Source organism: Aspergillus nomiae (genome assembly GCF_001204775.2).
Source record: "Aspergillus nomiae NRRL 13137 chromosome Unknown contig00535, whole genome shotgun sequence".
Taxonomy (NCBI): domain Eukaryota; kingdom Fungi; phylum Ascomycota; class Eurotiomycetes; order Eurotiales; family Aspergillaceae; genus Aspergillus; species Aspergillus nomiae.
In genome coordinates this window covers 1-19448 of record NW_015378590.1, presented here as the reverse complement: position 1 = coordinate 19448, position 19448 = coordinate 1, and the positions used below count along the sequence as shown (strand labels likewise).

Below are 19448 nucleotides of genomic sequence, written 5' to 3'. Positions count from 1 at the left end.
AAAAAAAAAAATTCAAAGAAACATCAGTACATTTTAGTACACTATGTATTGCTAGCGCTTGCAAGTGCAAATGGTGAAGCTAACCCACTATCCATTGATCTGTCAATAGAAAAGAGAAGCTCGCACAATCTGTGAACTTTGCAGCCTACAAGGCATGGTTGCATGCTGAAAATTTGTCTGGAAATCAGAACACCGGAGCCACGCCTCAGCAGCTTAATACTCCAGTAGCGGACACACATATTTCAATGGATCATTCCAAACAGACATCCATACCTGTTCAGGAACCTACATACCCTTCCTCCTTCGCCCATATCGTGGAGCTCATCACGACTGGCCAACCAGTCCCTGGTATTCAGCAGATACCAGACACTATATTAACAGGCCATGACACACCAAGCACTAAGCCTAGGAGGCGGAAGCCTGGGAGAAGGACGAAGTTGGTGAAACTTCTTAGACCTAGAATGGGCGGGGCAGGATGGAAATCTGGGGCATGAGAACCGCTACCATTGATCCTAGGGCCCTTAATATTCTAGCGAGAAATAGGCCACTTCGGCGATCATTAGTCCCCACCATAGAAGTAGGTATCTTTTATGGAACTTATGTCACATGGCCTTGGGCACTGATTATAGACTATTCTGGGTGTAAAAGAATAACATAACACTAGGAACTAATGAGTGACCAGACATAGCACATAAAAGGTGAGTCTCCACACGTAGTGTTGCTTGCTTCCGTAAACCAAATCTCTCGCATAACAACCCACTCCTGTAGCTTTGTTTTTCTGATAAAATGTAGCTATTTCATGAAAGTACTTTTTTCTTTTGTCAAGCTGAAACAAAGAAAAGGGTCTTAGCTTTAGATACATGGAACATGGAGCGCAGAACGTTGAGAGGACCGCTCATTATCAGTCAGTTGTAGATACTCCTTGCCCAATATGACCAGAGCGTCGCGAAACCCTGGACGAGAGCGCCGTAGAATACTAAGTCAATACTATATTGTGTCAGCCGTATACCCGTGCATTAAGCACCACAGACCCAGCTCATGTTGCCCCCGAGGCTCAAGTAACGGGAGAATTGAACCCATTGTTTGCAAACGCTTTTGCTGCCGATCTTAACGGAATGGTGGGTAGTTAGGGTTCCATTGGCTTCCACGATTAAATCGGCCTCCATTCTGACCTGACGTTTGGTACCTATCGTCATTGAAGTTTGTGAACCGACCAATCTGCATACCAGCTCCTGGTCCAGGGCGTGTAATATGAGACGGGTTGCAGCAGAGCATAGCCACTCGAGAACCAAACTTAGACCCACGTAAAGAGACCATATGTTTCCTTTAAGGGAGAATTAGAGCTGTTGGAATAAACTAGACAACAAAACATACCTGATATGGCTTGCAACTAGCTCACGCTGATGAGGCGCGGCGTTCATAAGGATCCACTGGATGAGGTAGTTCCCATACTGATCCCCAGCAACTATCTATAGTTTAGGACTAATCCCTCCCCAAGCTTGAACTTGCGACTTACTGTCAATCAATGGCATTCTCGGTCGATCAGCACGGCCAGTACACACTCGAGTAAGATAGCGGTCTAGGAACTCAGAGCCACCGATTTTCAAACATTTTTCCACTATCTTAGAAGCAAATTGATCCATGCTATAGTCAACTGACCATAGGAGGATATGCTCAATGGCACGATTCTTGTCATGAGGTGCGCCGTGCTCGCAAATGTGTTGAATACACCAGTTTCCAAACTGGCCGTGAGCAAGTAGGTCGATCTTGGATAGCACTTCTTCTATAGCCGGACGCTAAGGGCTCGTCAGCATTCTCTGCCCGTGTATACTTAAAACCCCTTCCTTCCTTCTTCATGAGTTTTTATGCTGGTCGTGTGTTGGCTGTCTCCTTGGTGTATGGGGTCTGCCCGTTTAGAATAGCAGAGACGGAAACTCTTACTTTTTCATCCTCCACACAGTTCTCAAATATGTTTTGTACCACCAAGCTTCCTGTCTCCCCTAAAGCGACTTCATGCCACATTCCGCACAGTGCTTCGTTGACCTTGGCCATAATCTGCGGAGGTTCACCACTCCATCGTAACTCGAAAAGCTTCTGCCAGACGTGACAGGCATACCGGTGGATCACTGTTTCTGGAATTCTGCGTAAAAGTTCATGGACCATAACAGCTTTGTGTTCTTCAGGGACACAGTCGAATGCCTTTTGGATTACATGACAGCCAAACGGATCCATGCTAAGGCTCAATGTGTTGCCTTTTATTGCATTTGCAATGGCAATTATCTGTTCAGATGTGCCATGCTCAAAACAACGCTGGACAAGAAAGTTGCCAAAACGATTAATCATTAGGGGATATGCCTGATGCACTATGGCCTCTATAATTTCATACTTTTGCTCAGCTGTTCCAACTTTGAGTTTCTGCTGTAGGAAAATAGAAGCCTGTTGATCATTGTTGCAAACAATTTTATCAACAATATACCTCCAATCACAAGAGACATTTTTGTCGAGGAGCCTGCGGTAATTAAGTGGTTCGAGAGGCGAAATGTACGTCTGAGTGGAGCTCACACCGACCTACAAGCGTGAGCATGTGCTAGGAATACAAGATTAGGTACTCCTCACGGCTGAAGATGTCCATGGCGGTGCAGTCGCGCTGGAAGAGGTAAACTCAGAGGCTGTCGGAGATAGGGGAGTCCCAACTGGCTGTTGATGATAAGGTGGTAGAGGATACAATCCGATCTGTTGATATGTGCTGCTTTGGCGGTTCGCAGGTGATCTAGGCGCCTGGATACTCGGGGAGCTGGCAGCGAATGTTCCCCAAGGAGAATTCTGCGTTGGAAAACATGACCCACCGCGGTTGGCTTGTGTGATAGACCGGCATGGCCCAGCGCCTGAGCCTGAAGCATACCTACTTTGCTCGCTGGCAAAGCGTGCATCGAAACTGCAAGCTCCAGTTAACGGACCAGAGAACACACGATGAGGCTGAGACGAAGTGTTTCCTGAGACACCAATGTGGGGAAGCGGGTGCCCCCAAGGCCTACTCAGATCTTGACTAAAGAAATTATTAGACATTGACATTGGCTCGCCGTAAGCTTTATCAGTAATTGGGTTAGTCATATTCATATTAAACCTCTGCTGAATTGGGGGAACCCAGAATCCTCGCGACCGGCTGTATGCACCCGTAGAAAGCGCATCAGAAATGTCTGATTGAGAGTCGTCTGGACCACTCCATCCATCCTGAAGCTGGCTGAAAGTTGGATTCGAAGCGTTGAAGGCGTTTTGCAAATCACTGATTGTTTGCTCCGTGACCTCCCGTCCATTGAAGTCAACTTCGGAAGGAGGGCCAAGGGCTTGGTCCAGTGTGTGTTTGATTACGCGAGTCTGTGCAAGCTCTTGTTCTTGAAGTGCAATCCTTGAGTTGGCAGCAAGTAGCTCCTGCTTTAGGCGAAGAACTTCGGATGAGTCGGTGTTAGTGGCGTCCGGTAGGGCTGAATCTTGGGCAAGAGACTGAACTGGCCCCGAGGTTGAAGTAAGCGGCAGAATACTAGACGGTTTGTTGGCTCCACCATGCCCTTCTAAACTCTCATAGCTGCTATAAAGAGCACGCCTCTGCCGATCAAGTAAAGTTTGCTGCTCGGATAGTCTTGTGAGTATTCCCTGGTTTGTTGAGAGCTTGATACCTGATGGTTGAGGTTTGGGCGAGAGCCTGGCCAGTAGTTTTCCCATCTCGGAGTTATCAACTGGAGAAATGGATTTTGGATGTTCCAACTTCTGCTTCTGGGATTGTGAGACATTTTTACCTTCATGGAATTTTTGTTTGGAAGAAACCTGACCTTGTTCGATGGGATATCATTGAATTCACCAACTGTGGGTTGAAAATTCCCAAGCTTGGAGGATACCAGAGGATCGGGGGGGCTGTTAGAAGCGTTCATATGCTTGTTGTTCTAGAGTAAAGTATGATTATTATGGAATAGCTGCACTCTTACTTTCTGCAGCACTTACGGATGCTTCACGTCCAAAAGATGATGTTTGTCCATCGTTTGAGAATAACTTGACCTCAGAGAGTCTGCGGCCGATTGTAGGAGACCCGGTGGACAGTAGTGACATTTCTGCCTAGATAGTCGAAGGAAGCCTTCATAAACAAGCAACAATTTAACCACAATCAGGCTGTTGGCTAGAAACGACACTGTCTGAAATCCAAATGCTTTCACATGCAACAACAAACTGGAATTGGGGCAAATGCTTAAAAGATGATAGTAAGTGAAGAGATAGGCTTTATCTTTAGTGGGGAAAGAGACGCGAGATAGATGGCAGAATCTAGAAGAGACAAGATCAGAAATGGAGATATTGGGGCATGGACACTAAAAAAAAGAAATAAATCATTGGTGTATGGTATTGGGAAGTAACGATGGGGACTAAATGGAAGAATGCGCTAGCCGCTAAGGAAGTAGGAGGAGTATCCATGGAGAAGACCTCACCTACCAGTACTAGGTAGTGCTAGTAGAATGACCCAAAAACAAAATGTGAAGACTACCGTGGGAGAGAATTGCCTATTATATCTGGCTATGACCAGATCAGTATGCCCCGGATCTTCCTAGTGATATTCATCGGCATCTAGCAAGATAGCTAGCACATACAGGAATCTACATACCAGAGCAGCAACAGTGGCACTGAGTACCTAGTATGGTGCAGCTTGCTCCAGTATGAGTTTGATTATCAACACCGGAAATTCCACTTCACAGTATCTGTTCCACTTTTATAAATATCCTACATTGAGATGGACCTCTCCAGTGAAGTCACTTTCCTAAGCCCAGCTCCACTTAAGTAAAGTAATAGGCCATGCCTGACCTTGAATAAACTAGTATATTTAGTTACTAACACGTACTTCCTGTTCAAATAGTCATCTACATCAGTTTGGCCATTTTGCGATGTGTTTAGGCCAGCCCGGTCATCATCGACATATTTCCAAATCATACCTTCCGTGGCTCTCAGGACCAGCAACTCCCTAGATAGATGTATACAACATTAAGCAAGAAAATTCTTTTTTTTTAAGCAGATCCTCCCGGAAGTGGCAGAAGTAGCACTGCTACCAGCGCTACTAGTAGTAGTACGGAGCCCAAGCTTGGTGAGATCGGGGTCATCATTTCAAGCTTGGAAAGTAATGCCCTTTTCGAGGAAAAGGTTCCTTCAGTTGATTCTAGATAGAGGTTAAGCAGAATCATATGGTAGCTTCATAAAATCATACCGTGCTAGTAATTGTCTTTTGTTCATTCGTTCATTGTTTCTATCGAATAGTTGAGTCATCAAGTGACAACAAAATTGCAATCAGATAACTTTACAAGACTTGGGGTGCAGATAGGTTGAAGTCTGCGACGGTGATATTCGACTAGATTAACAGAGATATGTCTATAATTCTTCCAGAGTATGAGATATGACTAGGTAGTAGCTAGTGTTGTATCGCCAATCTCTCTCATTCATATCATCCATCATTCATGTTCTTTATCGCAATGTTACTCCCCCTCAGTAAACCATGTCATACCTTCGCCAGAAGCAAGAAAACAAAGCCAGTGGAAACCAATCGGTGGGATATTTAGATACCCTTCAAATAGACTATATATAGATCCAACAAACCTGTCTCTGGACAGTAGCGTCGAAAGAGGGATTTTCTCTCTTTTTCTTTACGAAGACTTCGATGATTAGTGAATAGTAATAAGATATGATTGTCATATATTAGACGTAGGCTAGTTTTCTATCATTCCACCTCTATTATTATTACAGAGTATATTATGTTCACTTTGGGGGTTGTCTCCCCTGACTCTTTAGGGTAGTATAGTACGCAGCGTGAAAGCTTAAATCCCTTCCTTGGAGAAAAAAGAGAGAAAAAAGACAGGGACGTAGGGTAGAAGGGGAAAGAAACTGTGAGCTCTATTACTATCTATATATCCCAAATTACTATAGGATCATTTTATCGTAATCAATCGTAGATATGCTGGGGATCTATGACTACACTGTTTGTCTACAGTTGAGTTCTGTGAATATTGTCAACCTACTCCCTACATAAATCATGTTCATCAACTGCCGCTATTTCATCTACTACTACATGCAAAATGATCTCCAGTTCTTGGCACCTTTTTTCAATTTTCGCGCACCATCTCTATAGATAACTTATTTTTTGAACGCTCATAACTCAGCCAGTTCGTTATTAAATTGAATTCTGAAGTTTAGAACTAAATCAAGATAAATTTAGTTTACTGCAGATATTTTATACTTCTGATAGTACTGATTTTAAAACTCCACTCGGAACTAGAAATAATTAAGAATGGGCTGAGTTATGTAGGTAACAAAAGTGCCAAGAACTGAAGATCATGCATACTTTGTACGCTAAATCTGTCACGTGGTTCTACCATCAATATTACTACCACATATGCCAGACGAAGTAGGCCTGAATCAAGATTGTCCGCGAAACAACGCATTTTAGGCATTAAATGGCAATAAGTATTCAGAGTATAGAGGCACACATGTAGATACATCAACGAACAAGACTGATATACCATTATCTTTCCTTCCGTGGCTAATAAATTATATAGGTTCATGTAACATGCATTCAGTTGGTATGTGCCAGTCAGACAACGATGTTACTAATAAGACCTATGCTACATTGTAGTAACCAGGGCTTCGTCTCATGACTCGAGTTCAGCTTGTCAGAAGTTTCTGAGCCGCACATGAGACCCCTTACGTAGTAAAGTACTCCGTACACATTTAACAAGTTATACTGTGTAATTCCATTATTTATGGAGTAGGTCACGGGTAGGATGCCTGAGTACTCCGTACGTATCCCGTAAATTAAATTTGGTGATAAGGTGTGGTCCCGCACCATGTTCCCATCCTTGATGTTCATTCGCTAGAAGGATTCGTCATCCAGCGACAGAACCGCAAACGTTACAAGACTGCAGTTGGATATTGTTCCATCCAATACCCCAACATCCTTCTAAGTCGACTTCATACGCCTTTCCACCAGCACGCGAGAATTCTCCTTGAAAAATTTGCCTGAGAGAGTCGGAGTAATTGGCCTTCCTCAGCTTCTGCCCAGATTATCACGGACGTTTGTACGGCCGCTCAACTTTACCGTTCAGATCTATTTTTTAGTCTCAAGGAAAACAAACCACAAAGACATGAAAAACCAGTTACCAAGTGATTAGGAATGACTACAGCGATTGTTACTGGCACTGGACGGCGCTCTTCTATACGACAGTCAGATTTGCAGACTTCAGCGACTGATTGTCCCGCACAATCGATGACTACCAGTCCGATAGACAAGTTCCCGCAATTCAAGGACGATCAATATGAAATAGCTGCAGATTCAAGAGAACCTCATTCAAGTTTTGCGACAAATTATACACCGAATGATCGCTGGGAACCGCGCAAAGCATCCCATTTTGCTACAGAGTATACAGTCAGGCATCCAAAGCATAAGCCGAGAAAAAGCATCAGCGAGGCAATCAGTACCATCCGCACACGTAATGCCAGTGTGAGTGCCAATGCGCAAGAATTGGCCCAAGCCCTCCGGCGCCGGTGTCATATAAACTGATAGTATGGTGAATCGTTCTTGCGCCTTATCAGGAATCATGGCTCACGTCTACATAGAGTCTTTGCCTTATCTGGTACATGACCTCCGCCCTAACAAACACGTCGTCGAAATCCATCTTGAATGCACTCCCAAAACCCATTACTCTTACAATTGTGCAATTCGCTTTTGTATCAATATGGTGCTTATTGCTGTCATATCTGTCGAAGATACTACCATGGCTCAGGAATAGTGTACCAGCCCTCAAAAACGGTATCCGTTACCCCTCACGCGATGTTATAATGACTGCCTTGCCACTTGCAGCATTTCAGCTAGCAGGCCACATACTAAGTTCCATGGCCACTTCCCAAATACCTGTCTCGCTAGTTCATACAATCAAGGGACTATCGCCCTTGTTTACAGTCTTAGCATATCGCGTGTTCTTTCGCATCCGATATGCCAGTGCTACCTACCTATCTCTTGTTCCTTTGACTTTAGGTGTTATGCTTGCTTGTTCCACTGGGTTTTCCACCAATTTCTTTGGAATAATGTGCGCATTGGTTGCGGCTTTAGTCTTCGTTTCGCAAAACATCTTTTCCAAGAAGCTGTTCAACGAAGCAGCGCACGGAGAATCGGAGACGCAATTGTCTGCTCAACGGAAACTGGACAAGTTAAATTTACTTTGCTACTGCTCTGGGTTGGCCTTCATACTAACGCTTCCAATCTGGGTTCTCTGCGAGGGTTATCCATTACTTTCAGATATAATGCAGGATGGATCCATCTCGCTGTCAGACAAGGAGAACTCTCTAGATCATGGTGCTCTCATATTTGAGTTTGTGTTTAACGGAGTCTCCCATTTTGCACAAAATATCTTAGCATTCGTTCTGCTATCCATGATATCCCCAGTTTCTTACTCAGTCGCATCTTTGGTTAAGAGAGTATTTGTCATTGTCGTTGCGATAGTATGGTTTGGCAATTCAACCACTGCTATGCAGGCAATTGGCATTGTCCTTACGTTCATTGGACTATATCTCTACGATCGCAACAGCCATGATGACCTAGCAGACCAAAGGGCGAACGCAGACCACTTTCGTCCGAAGGAAAACGTACTTCCGCTAAACATCCGGAGTACAACTAAAACATGGGATTCGAACGGTTATGTATTTCCATCGGGGAAAACTATTGAACGTCAGTTTCTAGACGACACGCATTCTTTTTCAAACAACCCGAAGAAGGACGATGATAGACCAGGCCGAGTCCGCCCCAGGGGAAGCAGTAATACTAGGGCATGGCTACCACCTGGCACAAAGCAAGAGACGACTTGGCAGCCAAGTGACTCTTAGATGGTCTTGGCCCTGATTTTCATGGTCATCACTCTGCTCCTCGGAGTGGTCTGATCTTGCGGCCTAACAATGTTCAATTTGCCGTGAGGCACCTTTTCTCTATCTTTTTCTTGCGCGTGCTTTCCCCCTTTTTTTCCTGGGGGCGGGGGGGGGGGCTGTTGGTATGGAAGACTCTTAATAGAAGTACATGTTCAATAAGCTTCCTTTACAATGCTGTGATTTCGAGTGCCTTGTTTGCAGCTATATAAGCTACGTAGTACCTTCGAATAGTAAGAGAGTTAGCAGTGTGCGAAATCTTAACCAGTCAATGACCTGGCTCGATCGCTTAATCTCCGACAGAATTTCCTCAAGATATTCCTTAAGTTCTGAGGCTGTAAGCCCATGGAAGTTACCAGGGTGTACTTGGATACTAACAAGAGTCTATTAGAGAATAACTAGTGCCCACTCGTTCATCTATATCAATACATATACAACAATGAGTGTTGCCACTGTCAGTAAAGAACTATACCTTCATCAGGTAGTCACATCAATAGGATGAGAATAACCTTAAGGAGCTCCAGCTCAGTGCATTTGTTCTTGGGACATGTAGCAGAGGGGGGAGGGATAGAAGAAAGCCCTGCCACCTACAATAATCATGCCCGTGAATGAGTTTGATATGAGAAAGAGAGAAGAAAAAGAAGAAGAAGAAGAAGAAGAAAAAGGGAAAGAAAACACCTCCATGGTGCTTAGAAAACGTGACTAAACGGTGTGGCTCGGATTAAATGATTTGCCGCATAACCGAGCCAATGCGAGGCGGGCAATTTGCGAGTGACGCCCCGACTTGACTGGCAGAATCCGAACAAGCCAAAAGTGCTCTCTTTAAGAACATCAGCTCTTCAAGCTCTGCATTGGGCCTCATCCACCCTTCTCCTCTTCCAATTACTTTCCCTTCCCTTCCCTACCCTTTTAATTTCTCGCAGCATGCGGCCGCAGTTGTTTCGTGCGGCCGCCCGGGCTGTCCGGGGCCCAAAAGTCAACTACCTTAGATCCTTTGCAACGACAACCCATCGCCTCGCCGAAGTAGAACTTACAATTGGTATGGCTTCGTTGATCTTCTAATTCCATACCTGTGTTGAAGCTGATTTCCATGGCTTTAGATGGCAAAAAAGTCTCAGTAGAAGGTGATTTAACCTCGCGATATGACGTTCTAGCTCTCCCTGCTTACACCTTTCCACAGCCGGGTCAGCTCTTATTCAAGCTTGCGAGAAAGCGGGCGCTACAATCCCAAGGTATAGTGACGTGCAGTGAAGATTACTAAATAAAGCTAACCATAATCCCAATAGATACTGCTACCACGAGTACGCTCAGCCCTCTCTAGGAAGCCAAGTTTATATCCGCTGCTAACATCCCAACAGAAAGCTTATGATTGCAGGAAATTGTATGCTCTTATATAACGCCAAATTTAAAGATTTGCTAACCTTGCTTTAGGTCGTATGTGTCTAGTTGAAGTTGAACGTGCACCGAAACCAGTGGCATCGTGCGCTTGGCCCGTACAGCCGGGAATGAATGTGAAGACCAACTCACCGCTTGTCCACAAGGCGAGGGAGGGCGTTATGGAATTTCTCCTCGCTAATCACCCCCTTGATTGCCCCATCTGTGACCAGGGCGGTGAATGTGATCTTCAGGATCAGTCAATGCGTTATGGTGCCGATCGTGGGCGCTTCCATGAGGTTGGTGGCAAGCGAGCGGTGGAAGATAAGAACATCGGACCTTTGGTCAAGACGTCTATGAATAGATGTATTCATTGCACCCGCTGCGTTCGATTCATGAATGATGTTGCTGGTGCCCCGGAACTCGGAACTGCCGGCAGAGGAAACGATATGCAGATTGGTACCTATCTGGAAAAGAACCTCGAGTCTGAGCTCTCCGGCAATGTTATTGATCTCTGCCCCGTCGGCGCACTAACTTCAAAGCCATATGCTTTCCGTGCTCGCCCATGGGAGTTGAAACACACCGAATCTATTGATATCCATGATGCTTTGGGCTCCAATATCCGGATAGATAGCAGAGGTATGGAGGTCATGCGCATCATTCCGAGACTCAACGACGACATCAACGAGGAATGGATTAACGATAAATCGCGGTTTGCGTGCGACGGCTTGAAAACCCAGAGACTTACAACGCCTCTTATCCGCAGGGAAGGAAAATTCGTCCCCGCGACATGGGAACAAGCACTGACTGAAATCTCCTCGGCTCGTCAGAAACTCCAGCCCAAGGAAAATGAGTTCAAGGCTGTTGCTGGACACCTAGTAGACGCTGAATCGCTCGTTGCCATGAAAGATCTAGCTAACAAGCTTGGTTCTGATAACCTTGCTTTGGACCAGCCAGGTGGCAGCTCACCCATTGCTCACGGTGTTGACGTTCGTTCGAGTTATCTCTTTAACTCGAAGATCTATGGTATCGAAGAGGCTGATGCCATTCTGTTGGTCGCTACAAACCCTCGCCACGAAGCTTCGGTCCTTAACGCACGCATCCGCAAACAGTATCTGCGCTCTGATCTTGAGATCGGACTTGTTGGTGAAAAGTTTGAGAGTACCTTCGACTTTGAGCATTTTGGCTCCGATGTTTCCGCTCTAAAAACGGCTCTTGCAGGGAAATTCGGTGAAAAGCTTGCCTCCGCCAAACGCCCCATGGTCATCGTTGGTAGCGCTGCAGCAGAGCACGCAGACGCCAAAGCGATTTTTGAGACAGTAGGCAGCTTTGTAGAGAAGCATTCGAGTACATTCAACACTCCCGAGTGGCAGGGGTACAATGTTCTCCAGCGTGCTGCATCTCGTGCTGCTGCCTACGAAGTTGGCTTCACCACACCCTCTCCGGAAGTTGCTCAGACCAAACCGAAGATGATTTGGCTCCTCGGAGCGGATGAAGTTGGTCAGAATGAGATCCCGAATGATGCTTTTGTCATTTACCAGGGACATCATGGTGATCGTGGTGCTCAACTTGCCGATGTTGTCCTTCCAGGTGCTGCCTTTACAGAGAAGTCCGGCACATATATCAATACTGAGGGGCGTGTACAAGTTACACGCGCGGCGACCTCGTTGCCTGGTGCTGCACGCGATGACTGGAAGATTATTCGTGCCACCAGTGAGTTCCTTGATGTGCCTCTTCCCTACGATGACGTTGAAGCACTTCGCGACCGTATGGAAGAGATTAGCCCTGTGATGCGCCGATATGATGTCGTTGAGCCAACATCTCTGGGCTTGTTGAGCAAGATTCAATTGGTTGAACAGAACAAGGGCACCCAGCCAACCCTGGCACCTTTCAAGAGGGTTATCGATGACTTCTATTTTACCGACTCTATTTCTCGGAGGTATGTACCCCTACGGTTGCTTCATCTACGTAATTTTTCGTTTCTAATCGAGATACAGCTCGCCAACGATGGCCCGATGCTCAGCAGCTAAGGCCACAGGAAACCCAGAGACGAACTTTATGGCCGCTGGTGAAATGTCTCCCCAGGCTCTGTACGGCTAAGCCCTTGCCACTTAAAGCATGATATGCCTAGGTTTTTTCTTGTTTGTCTATTGTCTAGGCGTTGTCGTTGTAACACCTATACTTCTTTATTGTGTTTTGTTCCCTTATCATTGAAACTGTTAGTCGTCATGTTTTGCCACCTCATTCCCAAGATGCCTCCCATATCACCCTCTGGTATAAAATGGGATGTCAGTAGCGGTGAACTTGTACATAAGATTGAGGTAAAATTCAGCTTTTGCGTATACAGGTACTTTAGGATCTTCGAGTATTCATTATAATACCAAACCTGTAGATGAAGCGTTGAAGTTAGTCGCATTTCACAAATTGAAGGGTGTCCAGCTTGTTGACGATGGTTATCACAAGATTAAAGAGTAACAAGTGTTCAGTGCAACACGAATTGCGGTATACGCCCAAATACTGTTTATTAACTACATACTGATGCCAGTCATAGCTCATCGTCATCTGTCTCCCCAGCAGTATCCTCTGTATTATTATTCTCCTGCTGATGTGCCTGTGTTTTTGGCTTTGTTACGGCCGTTTGAACCTTCCTGGCAAATGGAAGCTCTCTTCGTGGAGGAGGAAGGGGCAGTTCCTTAATTACAGAGCGACCAGTTGGACCTCTACGTTCGAGCATATGTCTTTCGTCCTCACTGCCGGTCGGATCTGAGGGCGCGGGAGACCCTTCATCTGTGGTATTTTCGTCACTTTCCTCCAGAGGCTGAGGTGTTGAAGATCGCTCATCGGCCATTTCATTGGCCTTCTCAGAGTCATTTGAGTGCATAGTTTGATCGAATTCCATTGTTTCGAATCCCGCTTCACTCTCCGCCTCATCATCACTCATTTCCGCAGCAGTACGCTTCGTGACCCGGATACTTTTGTGCGGTCGGAGATGCTGATCTGATGTTGCATTCTGAATGCAAGACACTGGTTTTATAAAATCACGGGTCAACGGTCAATCCCGTGCTGGATAATATCTAACCTGACCTCACCTTTTTCCCGGTCTACTTTTGCAGTGGCTAGCAGGCGTTGCTGGTTGCGTATCTTGAGCTTCTTTTCGTTCAACAGCTGGACAAAATTGACTATTAGTTGTTCTTCGTGCTGTGTCTTCGCGGAAACGAACTCCTCGAGCTGCTTGTTGAGTTGTCTAATCATGGTCTCAGCACTGCGGTAGCGAGCAAGCAAAGAAGTGAAGCGCTGCTCGAGGGTATAGGCCCTGACGGCAGCAAGCCCTGCCCAGTCAAAGAGCTGGATAGATTGCTGGTCATCTTGTCTGAGAGTCACGGATCCAAGTCTTTGCTGTAAATTGTTAAGTTGTCAGAGATTAAAATATGTGTTTACATGCAAAATGCACATACAGTTATGGTCTGGATCCTCTTTCGAATAGTGATCACTAGCTCCTTATCTTCGGCGTCACTGGCTCCAATGATGCTAGCCGACGATTCAATACCACACAGCTTCTTCATCTTCGCGTCGGACTCATCCAGCTGGCCAAAGACATGTGACACAATTTGCGCCCATTCCTCGTCGTTACCTTCATAGTTTTTGGAGCGAAATTCATGTAGGTGCGACTTATGCACTGCCCTGATTGTCTTAGCTCATGCTCCATTACTTGAACGACAAATAAAATCCAGCAAGGTAAGAGGTCGGCGTACCTGTACAAGTATACGGGTTCTCGCCTTCAGTAGCCGTAACGTTCAAGTCCACAAGAGACGAGCCAGTGCGAGTGATATGAACAAGTACATATGATTCAGGATTGTCAGCCCTGGGTAGACGCAGAACCCGAGGAGACAAGCCAAGCTCGGAGGACATACTGAGGTGCGCCAAAGATGGCCGAGTGACAGGCAATTTAGAACAGAGGGAATATTGGTACGAATGCTGCTGCTGCTGCTATTTAAGCTAGTATCTTAAAGCTTCAGATGCAGTGGGTCATCATAGGCTACAGGCCAGGTATAGAGATGGCTGCCTGTTAGGTTCCTCTGACCCATCAAAAAAAGGTAAGGTTAAGAATGAGGATGAGCCACAAAGTAGCATTGCAGGTGATGTGCGGAGGTATGGTGCAGTACTCCACTAACATTAGTAGTGCGCGCCTTAACTACTTTTAGTAAAATTTAAAACATTGTCATGTCTGCTTCTCTGTTGGGTAGAGAGCTTCACGTATACTTTGACATGTATGGTTCGAGATTCTAGATAGATACGATGTATAAAGTCCTCGAGGTCTGTCTTGTCAAAGGCGTTGTTTGATTTGGCTGGTAATATACTATATTTATTCTACCTTGAACTGGTATGAAAACAGACTACCTAGAATGGGTTGGAATATTTGATACATCATTACGCCCTGTAGTTTACTCTATACACATCGAATGTTTATTCATAGCTACCGGAGCAACCTAACTGGAAAAACCGCCCAGAGTGTGTCAGGCGACTCACTTCAAGTGAATACCAGGTACTACGTACCTAGATCCCTCTGCCGAACGCATCCAACGGCTTGTGGATCCGGGTGAACAATACTACTAGTAATAAATGATAATACTACTAAATAGTATTAATACCATGCTATACTATTAACCACTAACTAATTAGTGCCACCAGACCCAAACTAAAGATGCGACTAGTGAGCAAATAATAGTAGTACTCCGTAAGTGCCTTTTCCCATGTCCACCCTTTTCCCTTCCTATTACTTAAATCCCCGTTCCTCAGTCATTAACTACCCCGGAGCACTTTCTTCTGGAAAAGGGAAAGATTCACTCAAACCTAACCCCTTTGAAACCCCCTACAAATCATTGACAGAGGCTTTCCAGTTGGGATGTACCCGCCAATGGTTGTGTAGTTCATCAACCCCTTGTTACCTAACGTTTAAACGATCTCTCTTCTGAAGGAATCCTCCAGCCACCACGACCACGGCCACGACCACTCCACAACGCGGACCAGCACGACTGCTGAGTATCAGGCTCGTGTCGATTTTCTCCGTAGGCCGGGTCACCTGTTCCGTTTCTCTTCTGTAGAGGCACGCGTGACTTCGCTTTTGACCCTCTACCATCCGTCTACGATTCTTTTGGTTTTGACGTATCAATATTTTGAGAAGGAGACGGGGCTTCAGGAAATACGCACCATTCCAGGAAAAAGAAAGAAATCGCTCCACCTACCAAACCCGCAAAGTCACCGTAATCCAGCCGATTCCATTCACACGGAATGACGTTCCTCTTCTGTATCAACGCAGTGGGTTTCAACACCGAAAATATCTGAACCTGTCCCTCGGAAATACGATCTATACTTTTCGTTTTTGTTCAACACTTTCTCTGACATGGAGTCGTTAACACTCCAGGTACGCCATGGTGAAGAAACAATCGAATGCTGGGACGATGATGACGACCTACAATGCTACGAGGACATCCAATTACGCACCGCATCAAGTGCCACATCAGTAACTAATTCATCTATTCGTCGGTCTGGTCACCGAGATTCAATTTCCTCTCGTCGTTCCGGACGCTCCGATCTTGACTCCAACGTGGGTGAAGACGAGGATTGGCAAGTTCAACTACTGGATAACGAAGAAGGTGTGAACGAAGAAGCCATAGCGTCTGCCAAAAGTGCAGGAATTCCTTTACCTGCAAATTTGCCCAGGTCAGCTCTCGTCGGGGGCACTATTAAACGCCTGGGGCGGAGGAAACCTAAGCAAAACTTTGTTGATGACTGGTCCGAAGACGTGGAGTTCCCAGGGCCAGATGGTGTCTTGGAGTTAAAGAGTCCACAAGAGTCGACGTTCCCGGAATCGCTCCGGCAGATTAGCTCTGCTGCTACGAGCCCTGTGAAAACGTCGGCCTCACCCTTCTGGAGTGATGACATTTCTTCCCACCTGCAGTCTGCACTCGCAAATTTGGATAGCTACCCGGTCGATGATAGTGTCGACGATGCAGATGATGTTCCTACAATCAGAGCTCCAGTATCTCGGTCTCCGCAGAGGAATGGTTTCCTTAGCAATTCGAAGCCTGACAAACAGAACCGTGACTCAGAGGACTTTGAGCAGGATTTTGAATTGCCGGCAGATGACCTGCCTTTACAACTATCACATCGACAGCGCATCTCGAGGATTTCAAGTCCTACGCCGGATGAATTAGATATTGACTGGTCTGAAGGCAGTATTGGTGTCCGATTTGGTGGTACTACAAGGGATCATCGATCGAATCCAAGCTCTTCGGTCTCTGTAGTCAGTCCCAGTGCTTCCAGTTGCCTAACTGCGGAGAGTGAGGATGAAGGTCTAGACGGCCTCATCATCCCTGACGGACCTTTGGACTTAGAGTCATCTCTTAAGAAGCGGCAAGAACCGAAGTATGTAAACTTAAGCCACCCCAAACTAGCGAAGCCAAGCCGTGAGTCGGCCAGCACAGATAACTTCTTCTCGGGTCTTGAAATCGAGGACGATGACGTCTTTGATTCAAGAAGGCTCTCGATAAATCCAAACGTTAAATGCAAGACGGAACGTCCTGGCAGCCCAGCCAGGCGTTCGGCAACTACTCTGACCTTCACGCACACAACAGGTTCCCCGAAGACTCGGATACCCCGTCTTTCTAATCACGATCGTCCGCACTCAACACACCTGGAAACCGTTTCAGAAAGCGGTGCTCCTCTATCGAAGTTCCGGACGCCTCCATCACGAGGAGGGGGGCATTCTTCGCATTCATCACTATCTAGTCTTACACCATCTGGATCTACATTAATGTCCCCGATTAACTCCGCTCCAAATAGACGACATGTCGGTTCGCGAGTCCCAAAGAGCTCCGTCGGTAGCGAACGTATCACTGCGGGAAACCAGCTACTGAAAAAGAAACGGTCAATGCCATCGATGCGAAACACACAACAGCCAGCGACACCATCTTTCCAGCGCTCCCCTTCTCGCCTAGACGGATCGAGCTTTTCTACCATCCGACCAAGAACTCCGGTTGATCGCGCAAATGACGTGAGAACATTGAGCCGTAAATCACATGCACCGTTTATCCCAGCTGGGGCGTCAGAAAATCAGTCACACCATGCCAGTGTCAAAAGTTACCGGCCATCCCGTCGTACAAATTCGGATAGCTCCAATGACACATTCAATTCGCAAGCGCCATCTCGCCTGTCTCGTTCAAATCGCCATGATGCTTTCGGTAACAGTATAAATGATTCAAGTCCCGAGGCCTTAGTCACTTCCTCAAAGAGAACACTTACCCGCCCAACCCGTCGGCGTAACTTTGGTGATGGTACTGAACTGGCATCGTTTGATGACTTGCCAACGTCTACTTCAGCAGAAAGCCGATTCGTGAAGCTTCCTTCTGGACGTGGAGCCCCGCGGTCTCTTCGAAGTAGGCTGAATCGAAGCCACACCATACCAGCGAGGACACAAACTCCTACCCCCCAACAATCGGTACTCGGTACTACCTCGAAATCTCATGACTCCACCCCCAGATTTGCACGGGATACCAACGCTTCAAGAAACGCAAGGGAGCAGCGCATCGCCTCGATGACATTCAACGCAAAGGCTCGTGAGAATGCCTCGCTTACCTCTTTGAACGCAATCTGGAAAGCACAAACAGTCTCGCGGGTTCCTTTAACCTCGGCAATAAGAAGCAGAAAGGGTAGACCGGCTATTGCGGCTGGATGCAAACCACACTTAATTAAACCTTTGGGAGCAGGTGTCCAGGAGCCCAAATGTACGTTGATTCTCTGTTCGGGGATATTGGACTATAGACTGACTGACCTAGCTGTAAATGGCATGCAATACAACCCTACTGCTTTCCGTTGGGAAGGAAACGAAGGCTTGATTCGGGAGTTTGAAAAGGGTTCACCCAAATCACCAAAGCCAGCACCCGCTCTTATCACTAATGTAGGCGCGATGCAGAATGTGCAGGTAGTTGGTGGGATGGTGTTCGATCCACAACGTATGTGCTGGCTTAAACTGGCGCCACTGCAACCAGGGACAAAAGGGCTGGTGGCAATCCAGGATGAGGATGATGTTTTCGCCGGTCTTGGTGACCTCGACGACAAGACTAGCAGTTCCAGACTGCGAAACTCGAGTACCTATGACGATTTTGGGTTCGGTGGGAGCGGTGATGATCGAAGCTGTGGGGATTCGTCAGACGAGTGGCCTATGACGGAAGAATTTGATGTTGGCCCAGAATTCATCAGGCGTCAGCGCGCAGAAGAAGAAAAATGGAGACGTAAAGTTGATAGGTGGGTCGGCTTCGATCGTATGAGATTTGGGGACGGCTGGCGATGGGCTATTCGAGACTTGGTGCAATTTAACAGTACGTGGGACCACAATGGTGGGTGATCATCAAGGCATATTGAACACATCCCCTTTCTGTTCCCACCACCCTCTGTCGAAAAGGGCGATGGAAAAGTAACGAAAAAAGAAGAGAGAGGGCCGGGGGGTAAGAGGGAAGAAAAAAGAAAAAACCCTAAGGAAGAATGGGAAGGTTGGTGAAAGAGAAGTTGAAGCAGTGATACCCATTGGAGACATTGGGGTTATACTTCATTGGTCGATGCTCCACCTCCAACACTTCAAATATTTTGATGATGGTAAGAAACGTTTTCACGATAGTGGGATAACCCTATTTGTGGTTAAGCTGCAATGGGCATCCTGCATGAGGTTATGACTAAAGGCTATGGACTCCTTGACCTTAATGAACCGGTCGATGCTATGATCTTCCTCTCTGTCTGCTTTTCTTAAAATAGGATGTCGTGCCTTATGGGAGTATCGATACTAAAGAAGCAGGAGCTCTATGTATTTATAACTGCCGCGGTATATACCTCTTCATGTAAATGATTCAAATTCTCGTACCGACTCCATGTCCATTCATGCATCAGCCGTTCCGTTTGTATTAGACTAAGAAGATCGCTCTAGGTAGCGAATCTGAGCATGGGATCGCCCGCCTCGACGAACAATTGGTGACAATGAGAGTATACGAGAAATACTACCTACCTCCTTATTTGCTTGTCTCCTTTTTTTAAAGAAAAAAAAAATAAATAAATAAATAAAAAAAAAAAAAAAAAAAAAATTAAAA

General features: G+C 46.2%; 4 protein-coding genes across 4 annotated transcripts; 2 read left to right on the top strand and 2 right to left on the bottom strand.

The window, feature by feature from the left end:
- Nucleotides 1-1107: 1107 nt before the first annotated feature.
- ANOM_011057 (pumilio-family RNA binding repeat protein) lies at nt 1108-4101 on the bottom strand (the record flags this gene model as incomplete). Its single annotated transcript, XM_015556313.1, has 7 exons — nt 1108-1324; nt 1375-1465; nt 1517-1796; nt 1942-2568; nt 2617-3771; nt 3828-3938; nt 3997-4101. 7 exons carry the CDS (start codon nt 4099-4101, stop codon nt 1108-1110), a joined length of 2586 nt encoding a protein of 861 aa, XP_015401739.1.
- Nucleotides 4102-9861: 5760 nt separating this feature from the next.
- On the top strand, nt 9862-12411 carry ANOM_011056 (putative NADH-ubiquinone oxidoreductase, subunit G; the record flags this gene model as incomplete). The annotated part of the gene is made up of 7 exons (XM_015556312.1): nt 9862-9976; nt 10038-10061; nt 10118-10169; nt 10224-10238; nt 10296-10318; nt 10369-12250; nt 12309-12411. The coding sequence occupies 7 exons, from the start codon at nt 9862-9864 to the stop codon at nt 12409-12411; spliced, it is 2214 nt and encodes a 737-aa protein (XP_015401738.1).
- Nucleotides 12412-12856: 445 nt separating this feature from the next.
- Nucleotides 12857-14220, bottom strand: ANOM_011055 (uncharacterized protein; the record flags this gene model as incomplete). The annotated part of the gene is made up of 4 exons (XM_015556311.1): nt 12857-13335; nt 13401-13707; nt 13767-13987; nt 14064-14220. The coding sequence occupies 4 exons, from the start codon at nt 14218-14220 to the stop codon at nt 12857-12859; spliced, it is 1164 nt and encodes a 387-aa protein (XP_015401741.1).
- Nucleotides 14221-15712: 1492 nt separating this feature from the next.
- On the top strand, nt 15713-18759 carry ANOM_011054 (putative cytokinesis regulator (Byr4); the record flags this gene model as incomplete). Its single annotated transcript, XM_015556310.1, has 2 exons — nt 15713-18095; nt 18147-18759. The coding sequence occupies 2 exons, from the start codon at nt 15713-15715 to the stop codon at nt 18713-18715; spliced, it is 2952 nt and encodes a 983-aa protein (XP_015401740.1). The 3' UTR covers nt 18716-18759.
- Nucleotides 18760-19448: the final 689 nt, after the last annotated feature.